At 49.8% G+C, this 27828-nt stretch overlaps 1 protein-coding gene across 6 annotated transcripts in view; it reads right to left on the reverse strand.

Moving 5' to 3' along the window:
- Window positions 1-27828, reverse strand: part of Sei (potassium voltage-gated channel seizure) — a 326623-nt gene that overhangs the window by 28949 nt on the left and 269846 nt on the right. For 4 of the 6 annotated variants that reach the window (XM_077699990.1, XM_077699988.1, XM_077699989.1 and 1 more), the window contains 5 exons: window positions 25583-25826; window positions 18761-19033; window positions 17819-18172; window positions 14186-14377; window positions 11268-11520 (listed from right to left, as the gene is read on the reverse strand). In XM_077699990.1, coding sequence (XP_077556116.1) covers window positions 11268-11520; window positions 14186-14377; window positions 17819-18172; window positions 18761-19033; window positions 25583-25826 — 1316 coding nt within the window. The remainder of the gene's footprint in view (window positions 1-11267; window positions 11521-14185; window positions 14378-17818; window positions 18173-18760; window positions 19034-25582; window positions 25827-27828) is intronic. The other 2 variants (XM_077699987.1, XM_077699991.1) reach the window with 2 other exon arrangements.

The following is a 27828-nucleotide window of genomic DNA, read 5'->3' on the forward strand; positions in this document are numbered from 1 at the left end:
ATTCCATGGTGGTATAAAATCAGTGATGGGTGTCTTGTGAATGTCTAAAAAGGGTACCTCATGCTCAGAGGCTTCCTCTCTTACCCTAAGTGAAAGGGCAGAGAGATGGATGGACGATTTAAGAACAGTTGTTGTGAGGATGTGTTATTAATGGTGGAATTAAAAGGGTGGTTAGTCAGGGCCATGATTTTCGAGGCATACAACAAATCCATGTAAATCCTCTGGTGATATAGGGACCATTTATCACACTCGGCGTAGAGGCTCTCGACTGGGCTAGTGCGAAAAGCACCACATGCAAGGCGAAGACCCAGATGCAGCACTGGGTCGAGCATTTTCAGTGCCGTTTTTGTTGCAGACCCATAAATGACGCTTCCATAGTCCAATCGGGACCCCACTAGGCTTGTGAAAATACGTAAGAGGAGTTGCTTGTCCGTTCCATAAGACTGGTGGGACAAGATTTTAAGAATGTTGAGAGCCTTTAGACATTTATGTTTCAATTGCTTAATGTGAGGTATGAATGTAAGTTTTTCATCCAACACCACTCCTAAAAACTTGTGTTCCTTCCTCACAGGAAGCGAAACGCCATTAAGTGTAATGTCTGGGTCCGGATGGATCCCACGCTTCCTGGAAAAGACAACACAAGTGCTTTTTTCTGGATTAAGTTGAAACCCATTCTTGTCTGCCCAGCTGGCAAGTTTTTTGACAGCGAGCTGGACTTGACGCTCACAGATGGACATATTGCATGATTTAAAAGATACCTGGACGTCGTCTACATACATGGAATAAGAAATTGTAGGTGGCAATGCCTTCCCAAGGGAGTTCATTTTAACTATAAAAAGAGTGCAGCTTAAAACTCCACCTTGCGGAACGCCGTTTTCTTGTACATGAACCCTTGAGAGTGCGCTACCAACTCTCACACGAAAAGTTCTTTCGGAAAAATAACTAGCAAGAATGTTCATCATGTTCCCTGAGACACCAAATGACTTCAGGTCACTGAGGATCCCGTAGCGCCAGGCGGTGTCATATGCCTTCTCAAGGTCAAAAAACACCGTTGTGCAAAACTGTTTGTGAATGAAAGCGTCCTTTATGTATGACTCAAGAGCGACAAGTTGGTCATTTGTAGATCGCCCCGCCCTGAAGCCTGCCTGGCAGCTCTCGAGAAGACCATGGTACTCTAAGAAGTACACGAGTCTCCTGTTTATCATCTTCTCAAAGAGCTTACACAGGCAGCTTGTCAGGGCAATGGGACGATAACTGGCGGGAGAGGAAGGGTCCTTTCCTTCCTTCAAGAAAGCCACCACTATGGCCTCCCTCCATGAGCGAGGAATGTGCCCCGAAAGCCATATGTTGTTGTATAGATGTAGGAGTGTTTCAAGAGTGTCTGGGTGTAGGTGTTGTATCATGGTGTATGTGATTTTGTCTGCACCTGGAGCTGAAGGCTTACATGTGCTGAGAGCAACCTTCAGCGCATGAATTGAAAAAGGACAATTGTAAGAAGTGTGCGACTTGTTGTGATCCCGCAAGGACTTCTTTTCTACAGATGTTTTGTGTTTCATGAAAGTGTTTGTGTAGTGTGCTGAGCTGGACACGTGTTCGAAGTGTTGTGCAAGTGTGTTAGCCTGGGCTTCCAGTGTGTCCCCTGTTGTACTAACCAGGGGAAGGCTGTGTGTCTGTTGTCCTTTTAGTTTTCGTATTCGTGTCCAGACTTTGTGTGTGTCTGTGTAAGAGTTTATGGATGTCAAGAAGGTGTGCCAACTCTCTCGTTTTGCCTCACGGCGCACACGTTTTCCTAACGCCTTGGCCCGTTTGAACAAAATGAGGTTACCCGACGTGGGGTACCGACGAAGGACACCCCACGCCTTGTTCTGGGCCTCTCGCGCCCGCCTGCAGTCCTCATTCCACCACGGCCTCCGCTGGTTGCGCGGGGCACCAGAGGCGGGGGGAATGGACTTTTCGGCGGCGTCGAGGATGTGCGCCGTGAGCAGTTGGGTAGCTTCTTCAACGTGTAGGTGTCCTGTGGATGTGTGGTGTAGTTTGGATGTCTCTGTAAATGTATTCCAGTTAGCTCGTGCTTCATTGAACCTATTATGGGAAGATGAACTGCTTGGGCCTTTACCTATATATGTAAGTGAGGTGGGGAAGTGGTCACTGCCATATGGGTCAGTGCCCACACCCCACTCAAGACATGGAAAAAGAACTGCGGAGCCAATCGCCAAGTCAAGACATGAGTATGTGTTGTGTCCTATATTATGGTATGTAGGCTGTTTAGTATTGAAAAGGCATGCTCCTGAAGATGTAAGAAATTTTTCTATAAGGCGACCTCGGGCATCCGTGCGAGAAGAGCCCCAAAGAGCGTTGTGAGCATTAAGGTCGCCTGTCAGGATGTATGGTTCGGGCAGCTGGTCAACCAGCGCCTCGAAGTCAGAGCTTAAAAGTGAAACATCAGGAGGAATGTAAATGGAGCATACCGTTATCAATCTATTAAATATTATTGTGTGGACGGCTAATGCCTCAAGGACGGTGTTCAAGGTGACAGGGTGACATGCTAAGGATTTGCGGGTGATTATGGCAACACCGCCAGAAGAGTGTGTGCAGCCATCCCTGTCTTTCCTGTATACCATGTAACTCTTCAAGAAATTTGTGTGTTTGAAATTCAGATGTGTTTCCTGGACACACATTATACTTGGCTGATTGGCATGCAGAATCTCATAAACGTCGTCAAGATTATTCAGAAGGCCTCTGCAGTTCCATTGAACAATATTTTCTCTTCCCATTATTATGTGTTCAGAGCTACTGGAGTGTGACTATTTATGTAGGGTCTTTCGGGGCTTGCACTCTTGGAAGGGGTTTTCTGACCTTCTCTACTGACCTGGACGTCGCAGCCCGTTCCTTCCGCTGCGATGAAAGCCGGAAGGGCTCGACGTCCATGTCGTCATCTGAAGGCAAGGGGGTGCCCAGCGGACTGGGCCCCCTTGACATGGTACCCTTTCGGGTGTTCTTTGCCTGCACTGCCAGTGCCGAAGGCGTGGGGAGCACCCCAGATGGCACAGGCAGTGAGGAGAGAGAGGGGGTCGCTGCGACTGCCTCCGTCTCCATCTCGTCCGGGCCCTCGCGTGTGCTTCGGGCCGGTGGAGAGGGGGAAACGGTGGGTGCAGCAGCATCCCCACCGGACGTGGATGCCACCACAGCCGCTGCTGGCTCAGCGAGCGGTGCGGAGGCGGGTTGGGCTGCCAGAGGCAACCCAGGGGGGGGCGGGGGCGGGACCAAGTCCGACTCGCGGTACTGGGTCCCCGCCGAAACCAGACGCCGCTCCGCCCCCCGGCGAGCTGCGTCGGCGTACCTCCCCAGGGGAAAAGAGGCGAACCTCTTTCGCGCCTCGGGGAAGGTGATGTTTTCTGTTACCTTTATGTTAATGATTTTTTTCTCCAGTTGAAACTTTTCACAGGCGCGAGAGTATGCTGCATGTGGACCCTGGCAATTCGGGCAGGTAAGGTTGGTTGCAGTGCAGTTGTCAGATAGATGATCATGCTGGCCACATTTGGCACATGTTGTTCTGCCACGACAGGAGTTGGTACCATGCCCGAACCTCTGGCACTTGGAACAGCGCCGCGGGTTCGGGATGCATGGCCGGACAGAACAACGGATGAAACCTGCGTTGATATGCTCGGGCAGTGTGCAGCGGTCGAAAGTCAGAATCAGATGTTTGGTGGCTATTTCTTTGTTATCTCTCCTAATGACGTTGCGCCTTACTGCTGTCACGCCTTGATCTTTTAGGCCTTCGAGCAGATCGGTCTCTTTCTCGGTTAGGAGGTCTGGCTCAGATATCACACCCTGGGAGCTGTTGAGGCTGCGGTGGGGTGTGACTCTGATATCCAGGTCTGCCATGCGGGTTTGGCTCATGAGACTTGTGGCTTGCTTCTGTGAGTTAACCTCAACTAGGACCTCGCCAGTTCTTAGTTTTTTAGCATTGTATGTGTTGCCTAGGATAGATTCAAGAAACTTGGATACAAGAAATACAGATTGTGAGGAAAGAGGCTTGGAGTTGTCAACCGATTCAACTATCAAAAAACGTGGGTAGTTGTCAGGTTTCGGTGAGTTGATGGCAGGAAGACGTGGAAAAGATTCTTCGGTGCGGACCCTTTTCAAGGACCGATCATGTTTGGGGGGGGTTTACGATTTACCATATGGCATGTAATAGAAGCAGGGGACAGGGGTACGTTCTTCTCAAACCTTACCCTGATAGCCTGAGAGGTCCCGGAGCTCCCTGCCTGGTAAACAGACAGGGAGCCCATCCGCCGGAGCTTGACCTGGGCTCCGACGGCCACCGTTCGTGGTTTCTAACCCTCCACCTATAAACACATCGCCACGGTTGGATCCAGCTTATCTTTGGGGGCTCGGGGTCCGCGGTATCGCCAGTACCGTCACCAAGATTACTCAAGGTGCCCCGTGCGGGCCCCCCCCCCCATCTTCACACTTCGCCAGATTATTAATTGTCAAATATTATTAGAAATTCGCTGATTTTTTTTCTGTTTGCATTCAAACCCCCCTCCTCCTCCCACCCGATTTGCCGTCCAGCCCTCCGCCGTGTCGGCTGCATGGAACTCGGCCGTTGCTCACCCTCATTTTAGGCTATTAAGTGCGAACTGGGAATGTATGCTGCAAGAGCGTAATTAAGTAAAGTGAGAGCAAACAAGGAAAGCGAGAGGCCTCTTAGTTCGCCCGACCACTTTGTTTTACGGCCACTAATTTCGGAACCGCAAAACAGATTTCACGCTTCTGACGGTCGCGGAATTTTGTCACTGAGACACGCAACAAAACGGCAAGCTAACGCTGCACCATGTATTCGTAACGGCGACGCAAACGAGCACTGTTTAGCGAAAGTGCACGCATAGTGTGCAGGTACGCAAAAGAGCGGCGCACCGCAGCAGGCGAGCCTGCGGTCCGTTGGACTCGCTAGCTTTTTAAAGCCAGCGAGCCCGGCTTTTCTTCTTTGATCGGCTGTTTTTGAGAAGTCTTTGTCACCTAGAGTATTAGTTTAAACTAGAAATTTCACTAAAATTTCACTTCGTACGACCATCGATCGGAAAACCTGCGAGTAGCAGACGCCGTCACGGTCCCGGCACTTTCGTCGGCGCTGTAAACGTGTTTAGCGCTGCAATGCTTTTCCCCCTAATGCCAAGTTGATCACCGAAATAGATCGGACGCGTCGAGGATGAGCTGCTGACCACGTTGCAAAATAATCGGGAGCCTCGAGCTCATTTTGCTTCTGTCAACACGGGATCCTATGGGACCCGCGCAGCTTTGTACTACCCGGAAGTACTGCCCGGAAGCCGCTTGTGCAACGACCCCTGGGCAGCGCAGGAGGCCTATACGGAAACCAGGCCAGCATCGTTTCGTTGTTGCAGGTCGCCGAGCCCTCGTCCCTTCTCTAGATCGTCTGAGCGCCGCTCGCCCAGCTCTTATCAGGAAAAACTCCCACCTCCCCTCGCGGGAACCCCTGTGTAGATGCGACGCATAGGCGGAGCGGCGAAGGGACCGCGTTTTATAGCGCGCATAACGTTGAGGGGACTGCGTAAGCCGGTCCCAGTCGATGACGACGTTGGCGTACTTGTAAAGCGGCGTGGACTCTAGGTGTTTGAGCCAAGCGTGGATGTTGCTTCGCCGGAGAACGGCACACCGGTTATATGCGCAGCGCACCCGAAGGAGAGGAAACCGCGGAAGAGAGAGTACTGCACATGCGCCGGCCCCAGCGCGTCTGCCGCGGCTATGACGCAACGTGCCGCGGCTATGATGCAACACAATCCAACACAATCCACTTTAATCCAATCCAATCCAATCCAAGCCAATCTAATCCAAGCCAATCTAATCGAATCCAATCCAATGCCCCTCGCGAGAGAGTGTTTGCTATCGGAGAGGAGAGGGGGTGAGCGGCGGAGAGCGCAGCTGGCGCGGCGAGAAGAATGGGGGAGGGGCGGATGACGCCGACGACGGCGACGACGCCGGAGAGACAAGGCGAGTGAATCAGATGCTCTGCATCTAAAACTGAAACCAGCGACCTCTGGAGGTGAGGCCGCTGAAAAGAAAACCAGCGAAGATCCTCCATCGTGTTTATGACGACGTACACTGGAACCGACGCAGCTAGAAAGTTACAGAAAAGGAGCCACATGTGACCTCGCCATGAGTATGGACGACTACGACGTGACTGCACTGGTGGACACAGGTTCGGATTACTCTGTAATAAGCAGCAATCTGGGAAAAGAGCTCAGGAAGGTGTTGACGCAGCGGAGTGGTACTCGCATTCGCATAGCGGGCGGTCACCTGGTCACCCCTAGAGGACAATGCACGGTAGGAGTTACTATATGGGGGTATACACCTACGTGGGCGATTTAATTGTACTCCCGGAATGCTCGAGAGACGTCTTACTAGGTATGAACTTCCTGCAAACGAATGGCGCCATCATCGGCCTGCAGACATGAACGGTTACGTTCTCCACAGAATGATCCATCACCAGAAACGATTCAGAAGCAGGGGATATCCGCGCCCTCCACGTAGTAGGCGAAATCATTGTGGTACCGCCATAAAGAAGTGTGATGTTCCTCGTTAAACGAGACGTGGCTGAAAATTGCGAACGGCTAGCGGAAAGCAACATGAATTTTCTTTTAGAACGGAAAATTTGTGTTGCATGGAGCCTCGCCCTCCTGCATAACGACTGTGCATATATCGTGCTGACGAATTTCGGGAACGAGCTTCAACACCTCCCAAAAGGCACCGCCATCCTGCACGAATTCCTTCAGCGGCAGATGTTTGTACTGTGGGTGGTGGTAATAAAAACCATTTATTAAGACTATGTACATGTGAGAGATAGGGGCGGCATTAAGATTGGCATGTAGCATCGGCTCCGAAAGACATTGTCGAATTAACCGACATCAGCCCGGACCGGTCACCGGACCAACAGCAGCAGCTGACAGTCCTTCTCGAGGATTTCTGCGAATGTTTCTCCACCTTGTCAAACGTTCAACGCTTTTGGCCAAACATCGAATCATCGTCGACGAAACGAGCAAGCCAGTCTACCAACACCCCTACCACGTGACCTTTAAGCAAAAAGAAGCCTTCCGGAGCCAAGTAAAGGAAATGTTACGAGACGACGGGATTCAAGCGTCGACAAGTTTGTGGGCATCCCCTGTTGTGATTGTCGAAAAGAAAGACAAAACCTTATGATTTTGCGTCGGTTCCAGAAAGCTGAATGGTGTAAGAAAACGAGATGTACATCCACTTCCACGCCTTAGACTGGCTGCGTCAAGCAAAGTCTTTCTCGTCTTTAAATCTCAAAAATGGGTACTGGCAGATTGAGGCTGACGAGCGAGACCGAGAGGAGATCGCGTTTCTCCCATCCGATGGGCTGTTTGAGTTTAAAGTAGTTCCGTCAATTCTCTGCTTGGCACCAGCGACGTTCCAGCGAATGATGGAGACTGTCTTTTCCCGTTTAAAATGGCAGTCATGTATCGATTACCTGGACGATGTCGTCGTGTTCTCTGCCCCCTTTGATGAACACCTACACACGCTTAGACTCGTTCTGGACGCTTTAAAGACGGCTGCTTTGACAATAAATCCAGAAAAGTTCAACTTCGGCTACAAGCGGTTGCAGTTCCTAGAACAAGTCATCAGCTTAAAAGGTGTGGCACCAGACCTTGAGAAGATGGCAGGTGTAGCAGCCTTCCCAAGACCGGGCGATAAAAAGCTGTTAGGCACTTCCTAGGCCTCTCCGCCTATTACTGGTGTCTTTTAGAGAATTTTTCTGACCTGGCGGAACCACTGAAGCGGCTGACAAAATATGACGCACCTTTTGCATGGCAAGAGGAGCAAGAATTTGCTTCAATGACCTGCGGGACCGGCTACAAAGAGCGCCAGTACTGGCTTATTTTGACGAACCCGCAGATAGAGACCCATAGCGATGCCAGTGACATCGTTCTTGGTGCAGTACTTGTTCAGTGGTAGGACGGAACCGTACAAGTTCTAGCCTATGCCAGCCGCGCTCTATCAAACGCAGAGGTGAATTACTCAACAACCGAAAAGGAAGGTTTAGCCGTCGCCTGGGCCATTCATAAGTTCTGGCCGTAGCTTCATGGCAGGCCGTTAAATGTTATCAGTGACCACCATTCGCTGTACTGGCAGGGAAACCTAAAAGACCCATCTGGACGCCTGGCTAGATGGAGTCTCCGGCTGCAGGAGTACGGCATGATGGTCGTTTACAAGTCCGGGCGAAGACATAGCGATGCTGATTGCTTGTCTTGGGCTCCCGTCGATTCGGCACGCCCAGACACCGACGACGACTTTCCCTTTCTAGGAGGCGTTGATCCTGAAATGGCTCAAATGCAACGAGAAGACCCTGAGTTGCTTCTTGTTATCCAGCATTTGGAAGGCCTCAATATTAAAATTCCGCACGCCCTTGGCAGAAACCTTTTAACCTCGGGAACGGAGTGGTGTACAAGCGCAGTTTCAGAAATAGCAAAGACGTGTTCTTGCTTGTTGGGCCAACAGCAATGCGCCAGGAATTTTTTTACGCCTGCCACGACCAAACCTAGGCTGGGTACTTAAGCGTCAGCCGTATACTGGCGACCATTCGCCAGAAATACTATTGGCCGAAGCTATTGTGAACAGTGCAGCACTACGGCAAGAGCTGCCACGAGTGGCAGAGGATGAAGGTTCCGCCTTTGAAACTGGCAGGGCTTCTTCATACCGTACAACCACCGACTTTCTAGCAAGCCGGCATGGACCTCCGGGCCCATTTTTTACCTCCACGAAGGGGAACAGATGGACCGTGGTGGCGACCGACTACCTCACGCAGTAAGCAAAGACATCACCTGTCCCAAGAGTAACTGCGGCTGAGGTAACTCAGTTCTTCGTTCACTCCCCAGATTGTCATAGCAGACAGGGGCACAGCTTTCATAGCTGGCCTCATGTAGACCATCATGACAATAACCCACACCACTGCTTACTGATTACCATCCGCAGACTAATGGCGTGACTGAGAGACTTAACAGGACCCTCACTGACATGCTCTCAATATATTTCGACGTAGAGCATAAAACGTGGGATGAGATCTTGCCATACGCAACATTCGCGTGCAACACGGCAGTCCAGGAGACCACAGCAATGACTCCATGCATTTCAGCTGATTTATGGTCGCACTGCCACCATGAATCTTGATTGCATGCTACCGGTTCACGAGGATGAGAACAGCGACGTCGTCTATTTTGCACAAAGAGCCGAGGAAGCACGCCAGCTAGCACGGCAGCAAGGTTCCAATGCTGCTCGCTACAGTAAGCACAGGCGGGCCCCGTTCTATGAACCCGGGGACGCGGTTTGGGTTTGGACACCAGTGCGACAGCGTGCACATACGGAGAAACTGCTTCGTTGGTATTTATAAAGCTGTTCGCCACCTTAGCAAAGACAACTTTGAAGCGACACCTGGTGGCAGGGCGCACTGCTCACGGCGCATCCGGCCAACTTCTGAGGTTGTGCACATAGTCCAAATGGAGCCGTACTACGACAGGGAGCCTTGCTTATCGCCACCACGTGAATCCGAAACGCGCTGATGGACAGACCATTTTCTCTTCCCAATTCCTGTGACGGTTACCCTTCGGCAACGAAGCACTGCGTTATCTCCTTTCGGGGACGTCATCTATTTCTTTTTGGTGAACCCCACTTAGAGCATCGAGGCGATGCTCTGTGCGATGAAGGGGGCGGTACCACAGTCCAGTAATTCGACGGCAGCTCAGAGACATTCAAACAGCGCAGAGTGGCGTTGTCGTCAATCCCTCGTTCTCGCGAGACCATGTGTTTGCACACCGGCTTGAAGAAGAGGACGTTTACTCGTGGGTGCTCTCTCAGCTGTGACAGCGTCGCCATTAGACTGACCGCGGATCTAGGTCCTTTTTGATAATTATATTTTCTCGCTGCTGACAAGTCTTAACATTACGCTAAAATATTTACAGGATTTTATAACCATGGTTTCCGACGCTTCGAGCTACAAGCCTTTGTCAAATATTGTGCACGTAGTTGATAAGCACAATCCTTTCTGCGCTCTTGTAAGAGAAGGTGGGAAACTAGGAATGGGCCATGTATGTTTGTTTCGGTGCAATTGTCATCCGAAGACGATAGTGCCTTCCGCCGCTTCTCCCACCAACATTCCCTTTTCTCCCATCGCACCCCTCATGCTCCTCTCCCATTACCCTATCACTCCAGCCTTGTTGAATGCAATGGTTTCTCACTCCCCTTTTGCCACGTCGCACTGTTTGCGTGCCGTTATCTCTTAAAAGTTTGTTTCTGTTCTCGAAGCAGCTCGAGCTGACAACTTTGGTGATATTCTTTGCTTTTACCTCACCTCTGTTACACACCGCTTTCACAGCCCTATTTTTTTTTCATTTTCATTAGCATAAAACATACCATCGTGTATTCTTAATTAAAAGAAACCGAGTACTCAGGATCATGTACTCATATTTCACCTCAAATTTATCCGAGGTTTGCTTTACGCCGAGTAATGTGGATACATATGAGCCATGCAACCGCCATCTCTAAATATACTTTATGTTTAAGCATTCTTTGGCCTGTTTTTCTGGCAGTCACACAGACAAACAGACAGGCAGACCAAAATATGACTATCGTCAAAAAACACAGAACACGACGCATATCTGCTCGGTCTGCTGCAAATTTCGTCGAAAGATGACAGTGTTCTCCCGCTCCTGCTGCGTAACTGACTCTCCTCCCTCCTCTGCCGGGCTATCGCGCTGTTCCCCACCTGTCTCAGCTCTCACATGATAAAAGCATTCGAAGTGCCCGAATTGGATTCAATTTTACCGCGCGCGCACTGCTGGTGCGCCATCTGTTGGGACCTTTTGTTACTGTAGGGCTTGGCGCGGGAGTCAAGCTCGGGGCTTGAGCGCGAGCCAATTTTGGTATTTTGTGGGTAAACTATCGTTTTCAACGCGCAGTTTTTCTTTTTCATCGTAGAAGTTACGCGATCTATGTTTTATTAAAGGAGCACTGCTTGTATCAGTTACGTATTTATGTTTTGCCTCGTGTATTCCTAAAGTTTTTTTTTCTTGCTGAACAATGTTGACAAGTATGAAGCATGCTGCGAGATTTAGTAGTTTGGAAATCTTTTGCCCATGTGAAGGTCTAATTCAAAAATTGAGGGACAGACGGGCAGACGGACCAAATTTTTCGGTGTAAGTAACCAAAGAGCCTTGTCTTCAAAAACCACGTGCCTGGCGAGCTGGTCGATCCTGTTCTCGAGCAGCCCCAAGCGTGCTTCGTCTCCTGGCGGGAATGGCGGCTGCGGTGGAGACGCGCCGGCGGTCACCGGGCTGCACGACACGGGCAGCGTGACGCTCGAGCTGGACTGAGCCGAGGCGCGAGGAGCCGGAAGCGCTGCCGCCCCTTCGCCCGCCCGCGCCGCAGTCGTCGACGGCGCCGTCACGTCGCCCTTGGGAGACCAGCCGGGGCTGCTGCGGCTAGAACCTGCGCCGCAATCACGCGCGCGGAAACAGAAATGTCACTCCAAGACGGGCGACCCCGATCGGAGAAAAGACTATACCGGGGTGTGGGAAGCAGAGACAAACGAAAACGACAGCTGACACACCCGATGAGAGGACAAGTCAGGCCTAACAAAGCCACGGTAAGGGCAGGCTATCTTTTGTGTTGCATTCTTGTTACCTGTTGGTTCGTTAAAAGATGATCAGATCAGCGGCCGCAGAGCGATAAGGCGCGATCGCGATCAACGAAGGACGCCGATTAAGGTTAAGATAAACACGTCGAACCATAGGGCGCTTGGGATGGCATGGCGATGCCTGGAGGACCTCTCCAAAGCCCAGGCACCGCTTGGAAACCCCGGCGCGGAGGGTGCGAAGGAGCGCTTGAACCCAGTTTACACCGCGGGTATCCGGTGGCGTGGATAGAGCCTGCCATGTACTGCCGCCGAAGTGAGTGCCAAATCCACTAGGCTTTATTGACGCGTTTCTCAGACGGAACAAGCCCCTCCTTCTGGGAGTGGTCCAAGAAACAAAATTATGATAGTGGGGATACTCGCTTGCCATTCATAAAACAATGGCACAGCTCAGTGAAAGTTTTCGGATCATCATCATCATGTGCGATTATGTGCCCCCATGTGAGGCGTTTTTTTCTCGAAATCAGCCAGATCCAGAAACCTTAACTAAGTCGGATAAAACTGCAGTGACATGAAAAACTCGGCAACTATCCCCTAAAAATATGGCGGCAAGAAAATAGGTGACATAACGCCCTGAAAACGCGTACGCAGATCATAGTTCGTATCAAAAAAGAGCCAGATCCTGCTGCTTCACGCATCAAAACGAGCCAAATCTATTTGATTTGGCTTGTCTGTACAGACTGTTTCGGGGGTGTTTTCAGAGGTTTTCTTTTTTTTTCTTTTCAGAGCTGGCTTATCATGAATTCAGACGGCAATCACAAGATCAGAGAAAAATTTGTCCGCAGATGTCAACGACGAAGTGAACTGAAGAAGTGAACGAAATGAAACTGAGAGATGTGAAACAATGATTTCATATCGTCTGTCCTGTCCCTATGGAGTAACTTTGTTTATATTTGTTGTTTACTCCCATATTTGCCATTTTAGTACTTAACTAAATAACCGCCGCTTATAGGTCCTAGCAACCAAACCATTTGAGAGTACGAACCACTTCATTATGGTGGAGAAGGAGATATGAGGACCCTTCTTGTGAAGCGTTTTGGAAATTTATGGCAAGCCAATGAAGAGCTTTCTTACTTCGTATGTGCTTTCGGGCGTGCCCAAGAAAATTATCCAAGGGAAAATTTGAAAAGAGCTGCTAATGGTGCCAAGAGGGGCCACCTGCTGCTCTCCATGTTCTTGAAGCCCTTCCGCATATCTTTAATGACTCTTCCGCCAAAGCTCAATCGCACCATTCGTGAAAGTAAATTTAAATGAAGTTTTCTTAACAATGCCACATTAACTTGAGTGTTTCAATTCAATATGAGCCAAATCCAAACTTGTCACCCCAATACTGGTCAAGTTCATCGCACAATTTTTAATTACTTGTGGCCATAAACTTGCACTAGCTGGAATGTAAAATATATCATATAATAACTTTGAAAGCATTGCATTTAGGTGCGGAAGCAAACTTCCGCTTGTTTCTCGAATTCGCGTTAGGTAAATCTGGCTAATTTCGAAGAAAAAAACGCCTGATGTGTCAATCAACCTCTCGCACTGTTCGCCGAGAGTAGGATATTTTGTGGCAATGATTTGAGAGGATTATTTTTATGGCCATCTGGAATTAGTGAAGAAGGAGCTTCCCTGTATTATAAAGACTTACAGTAGACGACAAGGGCGAGTGGCCTTATTCGTAATCCCCACTTCCAATCCTTCCATCCACGTACTACGAATGTTTAAAAGTTATGCTGCATAAGTCTTCAGTTGAACACTTAAACTCGAAGCGTAATTTTAGGCTAAATATATCGTTTTTGAAGCGCGACCTAAAACAGAATGGCTTCCGATATTATTCTGGTAACTATTATACCTCATGCCCCCCCCCCCCCCCCTTCTCACAACGTCCTCACCTTATTCACTTAATACGGCTTGAGTATTCCCTGGGAAGAAATCCTGTTCACACTCAGGAATGATGCAGTTTTAGCAACGGAGTTGCGACCTCTAGATAGCTGTCCGGATTAATTTTCCATGCAAAGATTTTTCTATTATCGGTTGTTCTGTCATTGACAGCAACCCTCGAAGAAGTCTAGGTAGGAGCTTTCTAGCGGCCTACAAGTGTCTTCAAAACGGCACGATTGACAGGTCATCAATGTAAGACTTGTGAGCCCTATGCAAGACCTGTGTGACTACCATGAGCGCGTTTTGACACGTCAAAGAATGACAGTACCTTAGCTTGATTATACATGGGTTAAATCGGGAAGTTGCAGAGAAAAGTGCTCGGCCTCTTTTAAGCTACAGTACGGGAGCCTCAAACGCTGTTCAAGGAAAGGGACTAGGTAAACGGTGAAATCGGCAGCTCGCTCGTGGAAACACGACTACAACAGCCAGTGAGTAAAAAAAAAATGCCTCACAGGTGCTCAAAAATAAAAAAAGCGACAATAATTTATTGGGATGCGACAAGTGACACTATACCAGCGGTAAACTTACGGGCCATTCTAGGCGACGGAGCGTGTCCCGTAGAAGACGCCCTTTGGCGCTCGTCCGAGGTGCGGCCGGTATTTAGCGCCGATGCCCCCCCGTGACCCGAGCCGGACCCTGGGACGGGGCTGTGACCGTGCGCCGCCCCGGGCACGTTCCCGAACACGGCGTTAGTGAGGTTCGCCACGCTGGTTATGGCTCCTGCCGAGATATGAAATACATTGCTGTAGTTCCGACAATAAAAAGAAACTGAGCTCATACCAGTTTACCGCGAGGCTTTGTTCGGTAAAGCCGCATATAGTGGTGATTGTGGAAGGTACAAACTCTTGCCATGCAGTGTCTAAAATATACTCTTGGCGCGAGATCTTCGGTTAGTCTCCCTACCATGAAGCTGAGAAATATATAAGTAGGGGCACATACCTAAAACTCTCTGCTGGAATTCGGCACCTCAAGCAATATAACTTATTCTCCGCAGGCGTCATAAGCTCGACGGTGGAATGAGCCCGTCTCGCGTGTTTTGGTGAAACGATCACAGCGTAATATCTACTTCGCTCGCTATTTATATTTAGCTTCAGACTTCGTAACCGTTTCATATATGCAAGAAACAACAACAAAGGGTTTTTTCAGAAACCCCAAAGTAAACGCATGCGAAGATACATATCTTCAGTGTGAAGAGGAGACGTAAAAAGGATGAAGACAATTCCTAAGCCTATTCTCATAAATGCTACCGTATACCCTTCGTCTACACAGCTGATTGGCAACCGCCCTAATTGCTCAGGGGATATATCCCCTAAACAATTAAGGCGGTTGGCCCTGAGCAATTAAGGACGTCGCAATGAGCCCGAGGAAGTGGATGTCATTCCGACCGGGCTGGCCACTGTTCTCACGGCGGGGAGGAACGATAGCGGCCGGGTGTTCGAAATGTCGAATTCGTTAAAAGTGTCAGATCCCCTAAATTAATCCGGATCCCTCCAATACAACTTAATCCAAATGTGGCTTCGGCGAATAGAACATTCAAAATGTTTGCTTTCTCCACGCCTTTTTAAGTGACCAGTCCCGGCTATCTGGCGAACTGTATCGAACATCTGACCGACAGAAAAGGTCAAAACGCTGCTTATTAAACAAAAAAAAAACCTTGGCTTTCTAAGCGTGAAAATTGAGTTCAAGAGTGATAACCCATATAAGCAGCCAACATACAGCACCCAAAAGGTGCATATCACAAAATTGTTCAGTTTTTAGGTAAGCTTGGTGAGCCCATTTTCATTACAACCCCGATGAGACACAAACTAGTGTGCTTCACGAAGCTCTGTCTTATGCGTACCTTCACGACTTAGCATAGCTGCAGCACCCCTGCCCATCCACGCACCGTATGTTTAGCCTACTGCTGCTTCGGTCAGTTGGCATGCTGGAGGCATTAGTTATGTCGGGATAAAGAATATTTTCAAGGGTTTAAGCCGATCGAGTGCGATCACACTGCTCCTGAGCTTGTTCTAACCAGAGACGTGTTAAACCTGCTCGGAAAATGAGGCTAACACGCTTTAGTAAAAAAGGGGAGGTTCCCGTTTGAACCCATTCCCATTTCATCCTTCCCGCTTGTTCCCTCCCGTTTCAACCCGACGCAAAACGACCTTCCCGTTTCGTCCTTTCTCACTTCGCCTGTTCCCGTTTGAACCCATTCCCATTTCAACTTTCCCGTTTGTTCCTTCCCATTTCAACCCGGCGCGAAAGAACCTTCCCGTTTGTTATTTTAGCCCGTTCCCTGAATAACGTACCCAGTTTATGAAACGTTATAAAAACATTTTCATATTGTTTTTCCTTTATTTCCGTTTGTTTACAACCGCTGCGAGAGCATGCTCAGTACAGCCAGAGTCCTTGAATGCTTTTCAAACCTCGAGTTCACTTTTTGAATCTACAGACGTCGAAATATGGTTACAATTCAAGTCATACCAATTAAAAATCTACACAATTTACACGAAAACAGCGAAATACCTAAGCTAAACGTATTTAGGTCGCGAGGGTCTCACGGCGTCTGCCCTCGTTTGCTCTTGTTCGGTCGACTGACCCTCGTCTCTAGCTTCTTTAGATCCACCCTAAAAACCCCGAGACAATTAAGTTTTATCACATTAAAACGACGCCATCATGGCCATGTCCCGAAAAAAGTGTGATGAGGGACTACTAACACACGCGACTACGTCAACCAAAAATTTATGCGCAAACAATAATTTCATCCACACTCTAAAGCTAACTTTAACTCAAGCTTCAAGGTATTCGTCAAAGGACGAGAAAATAACTAATAAAAACCAACCGACCCATAGCAACTCCGAGCGCTGGCCATCGACCCTCGGGCGGCCTCTAAGTATTGTTCCTACGACGCGCGCCGAAAATATGCTCAGCCCCGAAGAAATTCCCGGCTTTGTCAACCAGCCGTGTTCATTACAAAAGGAGCTGTCAGTTTCTCGTCACATATACACGTTGTAGCGGTGACACTGTAGACCTGTTACGAATTCGAACCTCACTGCGTACCTTGGCCGGTGCAACATTTCCAAACGCCGCGGCGGGCCTTCCTCTATTCATCTCTAGCCCCACGAATGACGCCGCATCGAGGATAACCCCACCGACCAGGACGCACCCGCTCTTTGCATGCTCTAATGCGGTAATTACCACCGGCAACTAGAGAGACCTTCTGCCGGCGTCACACGGTACCCTCGGCGCCGTATAGACCTCAGACGACAAAGGTGCGGCTCCCCCCAAAAGGACATTAACCACCCTTCCCTGGCTGGGATTATTTTTATCGGCTAGACGCGCTACCCGGCTTCCCTAGACAAACGATGAAACGCGGAAAGTGCTTCCGCGGCTGCTCCTAGCGCCCCTCGAACACTTCAGGAGAGCCTGCACAAAGAAGACGCGCAGGCTTTTATGCAACAACAAAAACGCAGGACAGAAAACCGCCTGCGTTCTCGCAAAATGTGTAATTGGCCGAGTTAACACATTCAATCGTTATTTTTGCTTTTTTTAAGTCTCTCCTATGGACATCTTTGATCTATAGATCTCTCGAACCCGAAGACAAAGCTATGCGCCAAACAATGAGCATAAGAACGGCTGTTAAATAAATTTCAGCCACACGTACGGACACCAACTGCATAAAAATCCAATGCGTGCATTGCTCAAGAGATTGGGTATCTTTCTAGTACACTCTCGCAGCTGCAAATATTGTGTCAAGAGGGCAGTATCGGCCTAAGGCATTCGAAAACTTTTATCGGCCAGAAATATCGGTCAATTCCGGAAAAATTGCTGCATACATGTTTTTCGTGCATGACCCGTTGCTTGTAAGCCCATTTTGGGGTTACAGTTTCGAAGACAGTAACGCACATTTTCAGAAATTCAAATGGGTTGGAACGATGCGGGTTCAAATGAGAAGGGCGCTTTGGGAGCGGATTGAAACGGGAAGGGCGTTTTGGGAACGGGCTGAAATAGGAAGCGCCCAAAGGGGAAGGTCGTTTCGGGAGCGGGCGCACACGGGACGGGTCAAGCGGAAAGGGTGTTTCGGGAATGGGTTCCAACGGGACGGGGTCAAACGGGAATGGGTTCTTTCCGGCTTCACCCGTACAAAAGAGCTTTATGTGTTAAGCGCCAGATTCCCACCGGCGATAGAGTTGAGCGTGCCATTTCGGCGTCGGGGCTCCACACTGGGACTACGGCTCCCGGCGGCTCCGCCGTCCTGGAAGTCGTAGTTTGCGGGCGTCACGTCGAGGCCGGCCTTCTCGGGCGAGAACTCGAGGATGCCTCGGCCGGACTCAGTGCGGCGCCCGCTGCCCGTGGGGCCGATGCCGCCGTCATCGCCGTCCTCGTCGTCGGAGAAGCCCAGGCCCCCGACGCCGCCGCCAAAGCCGACGCCGCCGCCGCCGTCGTCACCACTGGAGGAGCCGCGGCGACCTCGCCTGCGCCGTCTCCGCCGAGCCCGGGGGTACTGGTATGCCTGGCTGCGGGATTCACCTGCTGGGTAACGGAGAAGGGCAGGGGGGCCGCTATTGGCAATGGGAGTGATGGCAATGGGAGTGACTACTTTCCCCAGTTCGTGCACCCACCAACCAGGAGAAGAATTTGCTATTGTACACACTTTAGAGTCACACCACTTAAAAACGACACGCACAGTGGACTAGCTTTTAAATGCATTCACAGCTTTGTCTTAATAACTTGTCTGCAAAATTTCTCTTAAGATCATGTTGATATTTGCGTTGTACGTGCAATAGGTCCTTCCCGCAGTCAACGGGCGTTCGCACATTGCCATTAACAAATGCCAAAAGAGGCTGACAACAGTGGTGGCAGGAAGTTTCTGCGTAATATCGTTATTATTCTGTATACAAGGACAGCGTACTTGGCTCCACATGTGCGCGGCAAATGCAAGTAAGTAAGAATGAGGGAAAGAAATGAAAGTATGAATTCTTCGTGTTATTCATGGGAAAACAAAAGGGGGCAGGTGCATTGGCTGTCGTCGGCACACCACCGAACGAAGCGTTATTATAATGAATGGGACGTCATAAGCTCGTTAGAGGAGACGGCGGGGATATGGTATATATACCCCACCTTCCTCAGGCGAACTGGCTGGCCGGTTGTGGAGCGACTTCCCCCGAAAGAGGTCGGGGTCCACGCCTTGCTGGTCGTCGTCGCGGAGGTTGAAGGTGATCTCCAGGTTGGCGGAGAACTGGTCGTGGAACTCCGGGTACATGTCGAGCACGTCCAGGAGGTCCTCGCGGAGAATTTTGTGCAGGTCGCAGTACGTTAGCGCCCGCACATTGCAGGAGGACTTGCCCACCGTGCCGTACAGGCAGCCGTTCTCGCCGAAGATGTCGTCCTTGCCTGCAGCGCACAAACAGCCAGCTCATCAGCGTAAGCGGTGGTGCACATGCTACGAAAGTTTGCTCGGTAAGTGCAGTTGCAACAAGAAATTTCGGTGTATTTAGTATATGCAGTAACGTTGCTTTGCTAGTCTTGATCCTCCAAAAACGCAGAGCATCATTTGGAAACTTCTCTTACTCAGCCTCCCTTTTCCACCGATGCAATCGCTGATGGGTAACTGCTCCTCTCTGTTAGAAAGAGTGTTTTAATTCCAGTGACAACGGCAGCACTGGTGAGTGCGAACGATGCCATTTCCAGCCTCATAATCTCGAGACAAATTTCGTCGATGGTACCTTTTTAACGAGTGACTAGTACCCCCTACTCGTTACTCAGACCCCTGTCTCTACTTTACGAGTATTCACAGCTACCGTTGGCAAACGGAACACAGATTCTTTGTGAGAAACATCGCGAAGTATGTAAACGTTGCTCGAATATTTAACAGGTTTGCAAAGAAAACGCAACTTAGACACTTTTTACACATCTGTTGAAGATTTACATAACTTCCAACAAAACGGAATTTTGCGTTAGGGAAGAGTTCGTGATTGCTTAGGGACGAGAGTTTTCGAGTTACTGAAAGCTACTTAATCGCGAAACAGTTGGAAAAAACTAACGCAAGCCGATGAACCGACTGCACGGGCATAGCGCTAACGAAAATTCGCTATCGCTTGAAAAGCAAGAAATAAAAAAGACAGATGATATGCGACTTCAGGCTCATCATATATTTACAAAAACAAACACATTACAAAAACAATGCCTTGAAAACCACTAATAAACAAATAAATCGCAGCAATCAGTACTACAGGTAACATTTACGAAAACATGTTTCACAAGACACATGTCATCTTCATGTAATCGTCAAATAGTCTGAGCTCACGTATCATCTGCCTTTTCCAGTTCAGTGCTTCTCAAACCATAACTTTTAGTTGATAGCCCACACTGTGCCCGTGCGCTCTCTTGTTTTTCTGTTCTTTTTTTTAGATGTTTTACGCCCAGACGTAAGCTCAACAGGTAATCGACTCAATCTCTGCCTTGGCCGGAATGCAAGGTAATGGACACCGCAGCAGTGCAAGTAAAGTCACGCACAAAAACAACACAACGGTCGGCTGCAGTGCCGGGAGAAACCTGGGCGGCTCGCGTATTGATCCCCAGATCAGAGAGACCCCAGTCGGGCTTCACCATCGATCCCCGAGCTAGTTTCCCAGTCGCGTCTTCAAAACACCGCGGCCGACTGCGCGAAGCCCGGTCGTGCATGACGCCCGCCCGCGCTTTTTGCTGACGGCTGGCAACAACACCGTCGCTAAGAGGGGGGAGGGCCCAATCGCAAGGCCGGCGGTATTGCCGGTTTCCCGCTCGCGGGTATGTAGGTACGATTCATTGAAAAGCTTAGTTGTCAATTTCTTCGCTTGCAAACAATGGAAACGGCCACGGACATGGGGCGGAATAATAACTTAATGTGAGGCTAGCGTTGCACGGCACGAATTCTTAAAAATTGGATAAATGGACTACATTCTTCAAAGATGTCAAAGCAATTATAAATGCGGCAGCGCTTTCAGACGGGCGGGGAGGCGGGGTGTCCATGAACGTTGTGCAAGATGAGGCAGCAGAAAACAGAGTTGGCGACGAAATAGAAGGGTACCTCGCATTCTCACCTCCCACACGCCCTGGGGAGTTTCAACACAGCACTGGATATTAAAACCGGCCCTACGAGGGATATTGAATTCCGGCTTCATAAGAGTTTTTGAAACAGGGGGGCGATGACCAGCACTGCATGATCTTTTTTCTTTTTTACCGCTGTCTGTGAGCTAGTTTTTGTCACTATGAAAAGCTTCTCCGCACCTCAACCTCATCGCTTAAGGGCGCAGGTCAAATGTGCCAGAGCGCTGCCCTCATCAATGTTAACGCAATATGGTTCGATTGTATGGCTAGAAAATGATGTGTGATGGGCAGGGTGAAGAAACCAAGAAATCTGATTCCATAAAAAAAGAACAATTTCGAGGAATGTGGCGTACCCTTTATAATTTGTCCTCCTTCAAGGACGCGTTATTGCGGTAGACACGCCACCATCCGATTACTTCGCGTCGAACCTAACGGATATCTCGTACAGTGCTGGGTAGTGCACCACGAACACGAACGTAGGCCTCTGGAGATCAACTTTGCCGCCTGGATGGAATCGTCTGGAGAATATGAGCACTTTCTTGGCGTGCTGTTGCTTCTATTGTAATTTATGCGCTTTTGTAAGTGCACCTGAAATGTGTTTGACTCCATGTTATAAGAAAGGCGAGACCTGCAGGCGCTACGGCATGTCACTGAACGCCCAACCTTGCCATGCCTTTCCGGCTCTGAGAGAAAAAAAACTGTAATTGATTTCTCTGTCGTAGGAATCAGTAAAACCCGAAAGTGAAATTTGTAGCGAAATCTGCAGCTGAGCATCATTTGCGGGCCGGTGGCAGTCTCGTCAGTGTGCTTTGCGAGTGACGTCCTGCTTACGGGTTGCTTCGGCAAAAGTGTACTGGCGTCATTTCCGTGGCGGATATGACGTCAGTGAAATCTTGGTGTATCCCGGCATAACACAATTTCGTGTTAAAATATACAACCCGAAAACGAACAACCCGAAGTATAACGTACTCCTTAGTACTAAAACTTGCTTCCCCGCAAGAAGACTCTGTGTGCAGGTGTGCACCCTTTACAGACCGCTTGCTTCGTTGTGCTGGCGTCCGTCACTTCCGTGACGGATATGACGTAAGTGAAATCTTCGTGAATCCCGGAATAAAACACGTTCGTGTTAGAATTATATCAGGCATATCTTGCAGAACCACAGCACATTTTTTTAGCGAAATTGTTTCCACCCCCGCAAATACTACATTTCTTCCTGCATATATGAAATCAGTACCACATTTACTTATTTCAGCCGACTCGTTCAGCATGCCTCTATTGGTTCTGTAACACCTCCAAGCTCTTGCGTTACTAATTTTTGCCGTATATCCGCCGCAATGTTTGGCGTTGTGCTGCTGAGTCCAAGCACGTGGTTCGATCCAGGCCGTGGAGGCAGTTCTAGCGCTAGGACACCCACCTCGATCCAAAAAGGGCGTCTGTCGTGCATCAATCGAGGTCACAGAGGGAAAGAATGACAGCAAAACTGTTGCTAAGCAACGTCGTTCTGTCGGAGTGTGAAGCCTCTCCGTCAAGATCACAGAAAAGGGAAATGCGGCACAAACAAAAGAAAAATTGGCCGTGCGTCTGCTCGCATCGCGGCAAATTTCGTCGAAGGACGGTAGTCATCTGCCACCCCTGCCAAGTAACTGCGTTTCCTGTCTTATCCGCCCACCTGTCACGCTGTTCCCCTATTGTTTCGGTTTATACATTGTAGGTTTGCGGAGTTTATTTTCCCGCGTTCGCACTGCTGCGCCATTGCTTGGACTGTTGGGATTTAGTGCTCGAGCCACAAGGGCGAGCCTCGGGCGCCAGCCTGTATGTCATGGTTAAAGCATTATTTTCAGCATGTTTTTTTAGTTTGTTCCCCCAATAATCGAGCACGCATCTATTTTAAATGCAGGGCATTTCTTTAACTCGCACTGTCACCCGTCGTCCCTCAGCGTTGTACGCACCCCTCCCCCTACACTACAAAAAAAATAATAGTTATCGGCGCCTGGTTTCGATCCCACGACCCTGCGGGCGGAACGCAAGGTACATGGTGCTCTTCCCACTGCGCCACAAAGTCGACACAGAATGAAAGGCTACGAACGCGCCTTTTATCCTTGACTCATTCAAACTACGTCAAGAAGCTGCTGATACAACGCCTTCACTACCTGTGGGCGGAACGCGAGGTAAATGGTGCTCTTCCCACTGCGCCACAAAACCGACACAGAATCAAAGGCTACGAACGCGCCTTATATCCTTGACTCATTCAAACTACGTCAAGAAGCTGCTGATACAACGCATTCACTACCACCAACTCCCAAACACTAAACGTTAACGCAATACACCCACCCCCTATGCGACGCATTTACTCGAGTCCCCCTCGCGGGGAGATGGGCCCAATTTTTAATTAGAAGAACACTGCAAGTACCAGTTATATATTGACTTTCTTCCTCAAATAAGCCTAGTATAATCTTTCTGGTGAACAATGTCGACAAATCTAGAGCATATTTCTAGATTTGTAGTTTGGAAATGTATTGCGTGGATAAACGTCTTACTCAAGAATTGATTATAACTTTTGGCCGGGTCCAAAATCTAGGGGTGAACAGCCAGACCAAAATATTCGCGCTGGAGTAGCCCAATAAAGCCTAGTGTGTCTGAAAGCGTTGCTGGGCAACGCCCGGGGGCGGTCGGTGAATGCGTGTGCAGGATAAAGCGTACCAAGCATGTCGTCTGCTACGGTGCTACACTTCGCCGTCATCCCTGTAGCCAGCACTGGTAATGCTTCGGAACTACCGGAATCGGCTGGATCCGTGACGATGCTGTTGCAGTATGGTGAAAGCTAAAAAGGGTGCAGGGGCGGTGTGCCTGCGCAGCGTCAAAAAGTGTTCGGCGGCAAGGGCTAAAGCCCTAGTCGACTTACACGCCCAGGATAGGCACGCTCGCTATGTAGATGCGGCGGAATATCCACACGAAGCCTTCGCTGCCGTTGTCGTAAAGGCCACCACGGGAGACACTGTGACGGCGGCAAGCGTCAAGTGCACCGATGCAGAACGCGCAGAGGAGGTGGCCATCGCCCTGGCCATTACCGACGCAGGCTGCCAGTCGGTGATCAGTGACTCACGAACTGCAGTTCGGAACTACGCCAAGGGACGCATCTGCAAAGAAGCTTTGCAGGTGCTACGCAATGCATGTCTAGAAGGCGCAAGAACTGTTCGAGTGAAGTGGATCCCGGCGCATGCGGGCAAGGACGTGTCGAGTAAGAACGCAAACCACAACGAGACGGCACACGCGGAGGCGCGAGCACTCACCAACCGCGCCCCCGCAACTGACCGTCCAACGTGGTTCGGTGCTAAGGACCGAATGACAGACTATAGCGAAATAACCAAAGCCTACCGCCTGGCTCGGAGGACCTTCCCACCTCCGGACCCGGGGTTGAGCCGGGCGGAGGCAGTGCTACTAAGACAGCTTCAAACCGGGTCCCTACCCACCCCGGCTCTGATGCACCGAATGTATCCGGAAGCATACCCTACTGCCATGTGCCAGCTCTGCTGCAGGGAGACTGCAGACCAGAAACACATCTTATGGAACTGTGTCACGAGCCCAATGGAAGCGAGGTCAAGAACCATCCCGCCACGGCTTGCAGAAGCCGCAAGGAGCTACACCTACGAAAATCAACACTGGGCCGTCCAGCAGGTCCTGCGGGCGCTCGCCAGGCATGAGACTCGCGAGTCGGCAACGGCGAGCTCACGTCTCGGATGAGTAGCCACCAGGACGACGCCGAGGCCCGCGTCGCGGCGCGTAAAAACGTCGTTCTGCCGGCCTAAATAAAGTTTAATCAATCCAATCCATCGGATTGCACGTTGTGTTCCTTGATTCCTTGATTTGTGCATTGTTGTGAATATTGGCGTAATGTTGAACCCACCAGGCGGTCAAAATTTTGTTTCTAAAGCTCCTTTTGCCCTTAGTACTGCAATTAGATTTTTTTTATTTTCCACCTCGATAACAAAGTGTCGTGCTGTGCACTTTTCTTTTCTTGGGCGAAAGTAAAATAAAAATTTTTCAATTTGCAATGCCTTTGCAAAACCGCAGTGTAAACAATTGCGAACACGCATTTAGAAATCTTCCTCAAAGTGTCCGCAACTCCGAAACTTCCACTACAGATTAGCTTTGAGATGCCCCGCTATGCCATGCCCATAACATTTGCACTCGGTGCATCATGTCGTTCCCTCACAACACCGAGAAACGAGCGTGCAGCGCTTTCGAGCGGTTTTATCGCGTACCAACAGGATGCGATGTAAACATATCCAGGTATACTTCAGTGCCTTAGAGTTACCGGTGGGCATTTAACACACCCTGTCGGTCGCAGCCGAAACCAAACGTTGTAGGAACAACAACGACCGACTTCCGGAACAAGCCACTTGGGCACTCCGCACCGGGCGCTGCAATTCCACCGATGCCAGACGGGCAGCGGTTAAAAATGGGTCAGATTTAACACTCATAAGCCTAGCTATCACCAGTGAAATGTCTGTTTGGCTTGGTTTTTGAAAGACTGTGCTCAGAGTGTTTTATGACAGTTAGGCTGCTGAATGATTGTATCCAGCCTGTTGCTTGCGCTGAAGCGCACCCACAGACGGCCCAACTGCAGCGTCATCCACGGCGAGAACAGCGACCACGCGCCGGCGAAGCAGCCGCTAAACCCTCGCCTAGTCACGTGGTACTGAAACGGCGAGGCTACGAGCGAGCGGCAGCTGTGACGCCTCTCCGCAGCGGACCATGTGGTGTGACGTCACACCTGCCCTTGCAGGTGGAGCGACCTTGCAAGACATGGCGTAGTAGAGCTTGCGCTGTTAACGTGGAGTGGGTCGCCCGTACCGAGTATGGCCATGACGATGTCGTCCTTGAGTATTTCTATGGTTCCGCGGGAGATGAAGTATAGGCCCGTGATGACATCTCCTCGGTGAACGAGCGTGTCTCCGGGAGGCGCGTGGGTGGTCTTGAAGCGCATCGACAGGGCGCGGAGGCAGCCGGGACTGGCCCCGCGGAAGGCTGGGCAGTTGTTGAGCAGGTTCCGGTTCAGGTGCAGGCAGATGTCCGCTTGAAGGCACTCCGGAAACCCCTGCGTTAAAGGACGCCCCCACAGATTACGCTAAAGGGCCCATGAAGACAAAGTATAACTCTGCTCAATTTGGAGAAGAAAAAAACTAGCCTTTGGTAACTCCATCACCTCCATCACCTCCATCCCAGCCACGAAAGTCGTTTTTAACACAAAAAAAATACAAAAAAGTAGTGAAGAACCTAAATTTCGCGCTGCCTTGACGAAATATGGGCAGTAGGCACCAACAACATGGTTTACATTGTTATCACTGTGTAAACTGCGGGTTAGCATTCATGTGTTACAATCAAACGGAACTGGAGACCCTTCTATCGGACAGGCACGTTTACTGGAGGTGCCTTTTGTCAGCGGCAGCCGATCGCAAAAAAAAGAACAAGTTTCCGTGACGTCACTGACACGTTGTTGGAAAATGGCTGGGGAGTCACAACTGCTTTACCTGTTTTCCCTAAAAAAACCCAACCCCCCCCCCCCCCTCCTCGGAAGCAGGGGTGCACGCGAAGCTCGACCTCAGTGAAAACGAAAACGACCAACATCGAAACGAAATGATTGAAATGAAAATGCAAAACCATCGATCAACCAAAACGAAACCCTTTCATCTCACTGAGCTTTACCTCAACGCAAATTTTAGTATACGTTATTGTAAAGCATTCTTCTGCGATTATCAGGGACGTTTACGTTCTTCAATGGCTTCCTGCTCTTCTGCGGAGTGAACCACACGCGGCCTACCCATACCGTACTAGATGGTGAACCGCCCGACGAGAGCGAGCGGCCGCACCTGCGATGTGGTGGGATGCGAGCGACGACGCTGATTGGCTGCCATTGCGACTTAATACAGCGCAACGCTTGTGTGCGCGCGCCCGTACCAGCTGCGAACGTCGAGCGAGAGTTGCGCCCCAAGAGCACGCGGATACAGTTGACGCAGTCAACACTTTATCCCTGGCCAGTACCCCCGAGTGTGCACCTGCCAGACACTTCAAGAGCATCATCATTATCATCATCGTTGCCGTCGCCTTTAGAGCACGTGGATAAAGTTGGCTTTGCCGCAAGGCGTTTTGGCGTATGCAACCACCGACGGCGCAAGTCAGCCAATACAAGCTTCGCTTAAATACCTCCATTATTTGTTTGTGATGAAATTCGTGTTATTGTTATCTGGACAAAGCAGTCCCTTTAATGAACCAAACTTGTGTTTTGTCTTCGTGGAACTTAGCGACTTCATATTGAACCGAAAACCGAGCTGAAAAGAACTTGCAAGTAGACGGATAACTGCGAAGACTGACGGCTAGTTTGCGCCCCGCAGAGCACGGCCAGTGGTGTTTATAAACCCCACAATGTGTACCGCACAGGTGTGGGTCAATATTCATGCTGCGTTTTATTCAACAACGCGTTGGAGTAAACAAAGTTATTCGCGTCGTGTCGCCGTCAGCCAGTCATACAAGAAGACCAAAATCCTACGCTGCTGCATCCACGCGCTTTGAGTGAGTTGTAGTTGCGATACCAATGAATGCAGCGCGAGAAGCCAGCGAACTTGGCCGCGCGTTAAACGAGTATCTATCTAGCCTAAACAGAGAAGTTGGCGCGCGTCATTTCATGTCAGACGCTAGCTACACTGCGCATCGGCAACCATCAGAGCAACGGCGCGTCTATGGATTGGGATTTTTAGGAAACGAAGTAAATGGCGCGTAGGGTTCTCTCCAGAGGCGAAAATATATTTTCAGTAAGGGCTTATTTTTGTTAGAGAGATGAAAGTACTTTATGTAAGAGGACGTGAACCCGTTACGCAGCACTCCCTAGAACTTACGAAAGCTGCGTCGTTGGTAGGGCGGAAAGCGTAGCGAGAAACATATTAAAAAACTTCGGCAGCGCTAAAAAAAAAAAAAAAGGCAGCGCTAATATACGAGCACTTAGTGCGCTAACTCTGCGCACTGTACTGACGTTTATCCCCTTTGCCGTCTTTGGCGCAAATAAAGGATTCAAATTGCAGTTAAAAATGCGGTTATGAATAATT

Source organism: Haemaphysalis longicornis, unplaced genomic scaffold (assembly GCF_048455015.1).
Source record: "Haemaphysalis longicornis isolate Haplotype H1 unplaced genomic scaffold, Haemaphysalis longicornis Haplotype H1 scaffold_2, whole genome shotgun sequence".
Taxonomy (NCBI): Eukaryota; Metazoa; Arthropoda; class Arachnida; order Ixodida; family Ixodidae; genus Haemaphysalis; species Haemaphysalis longicornis.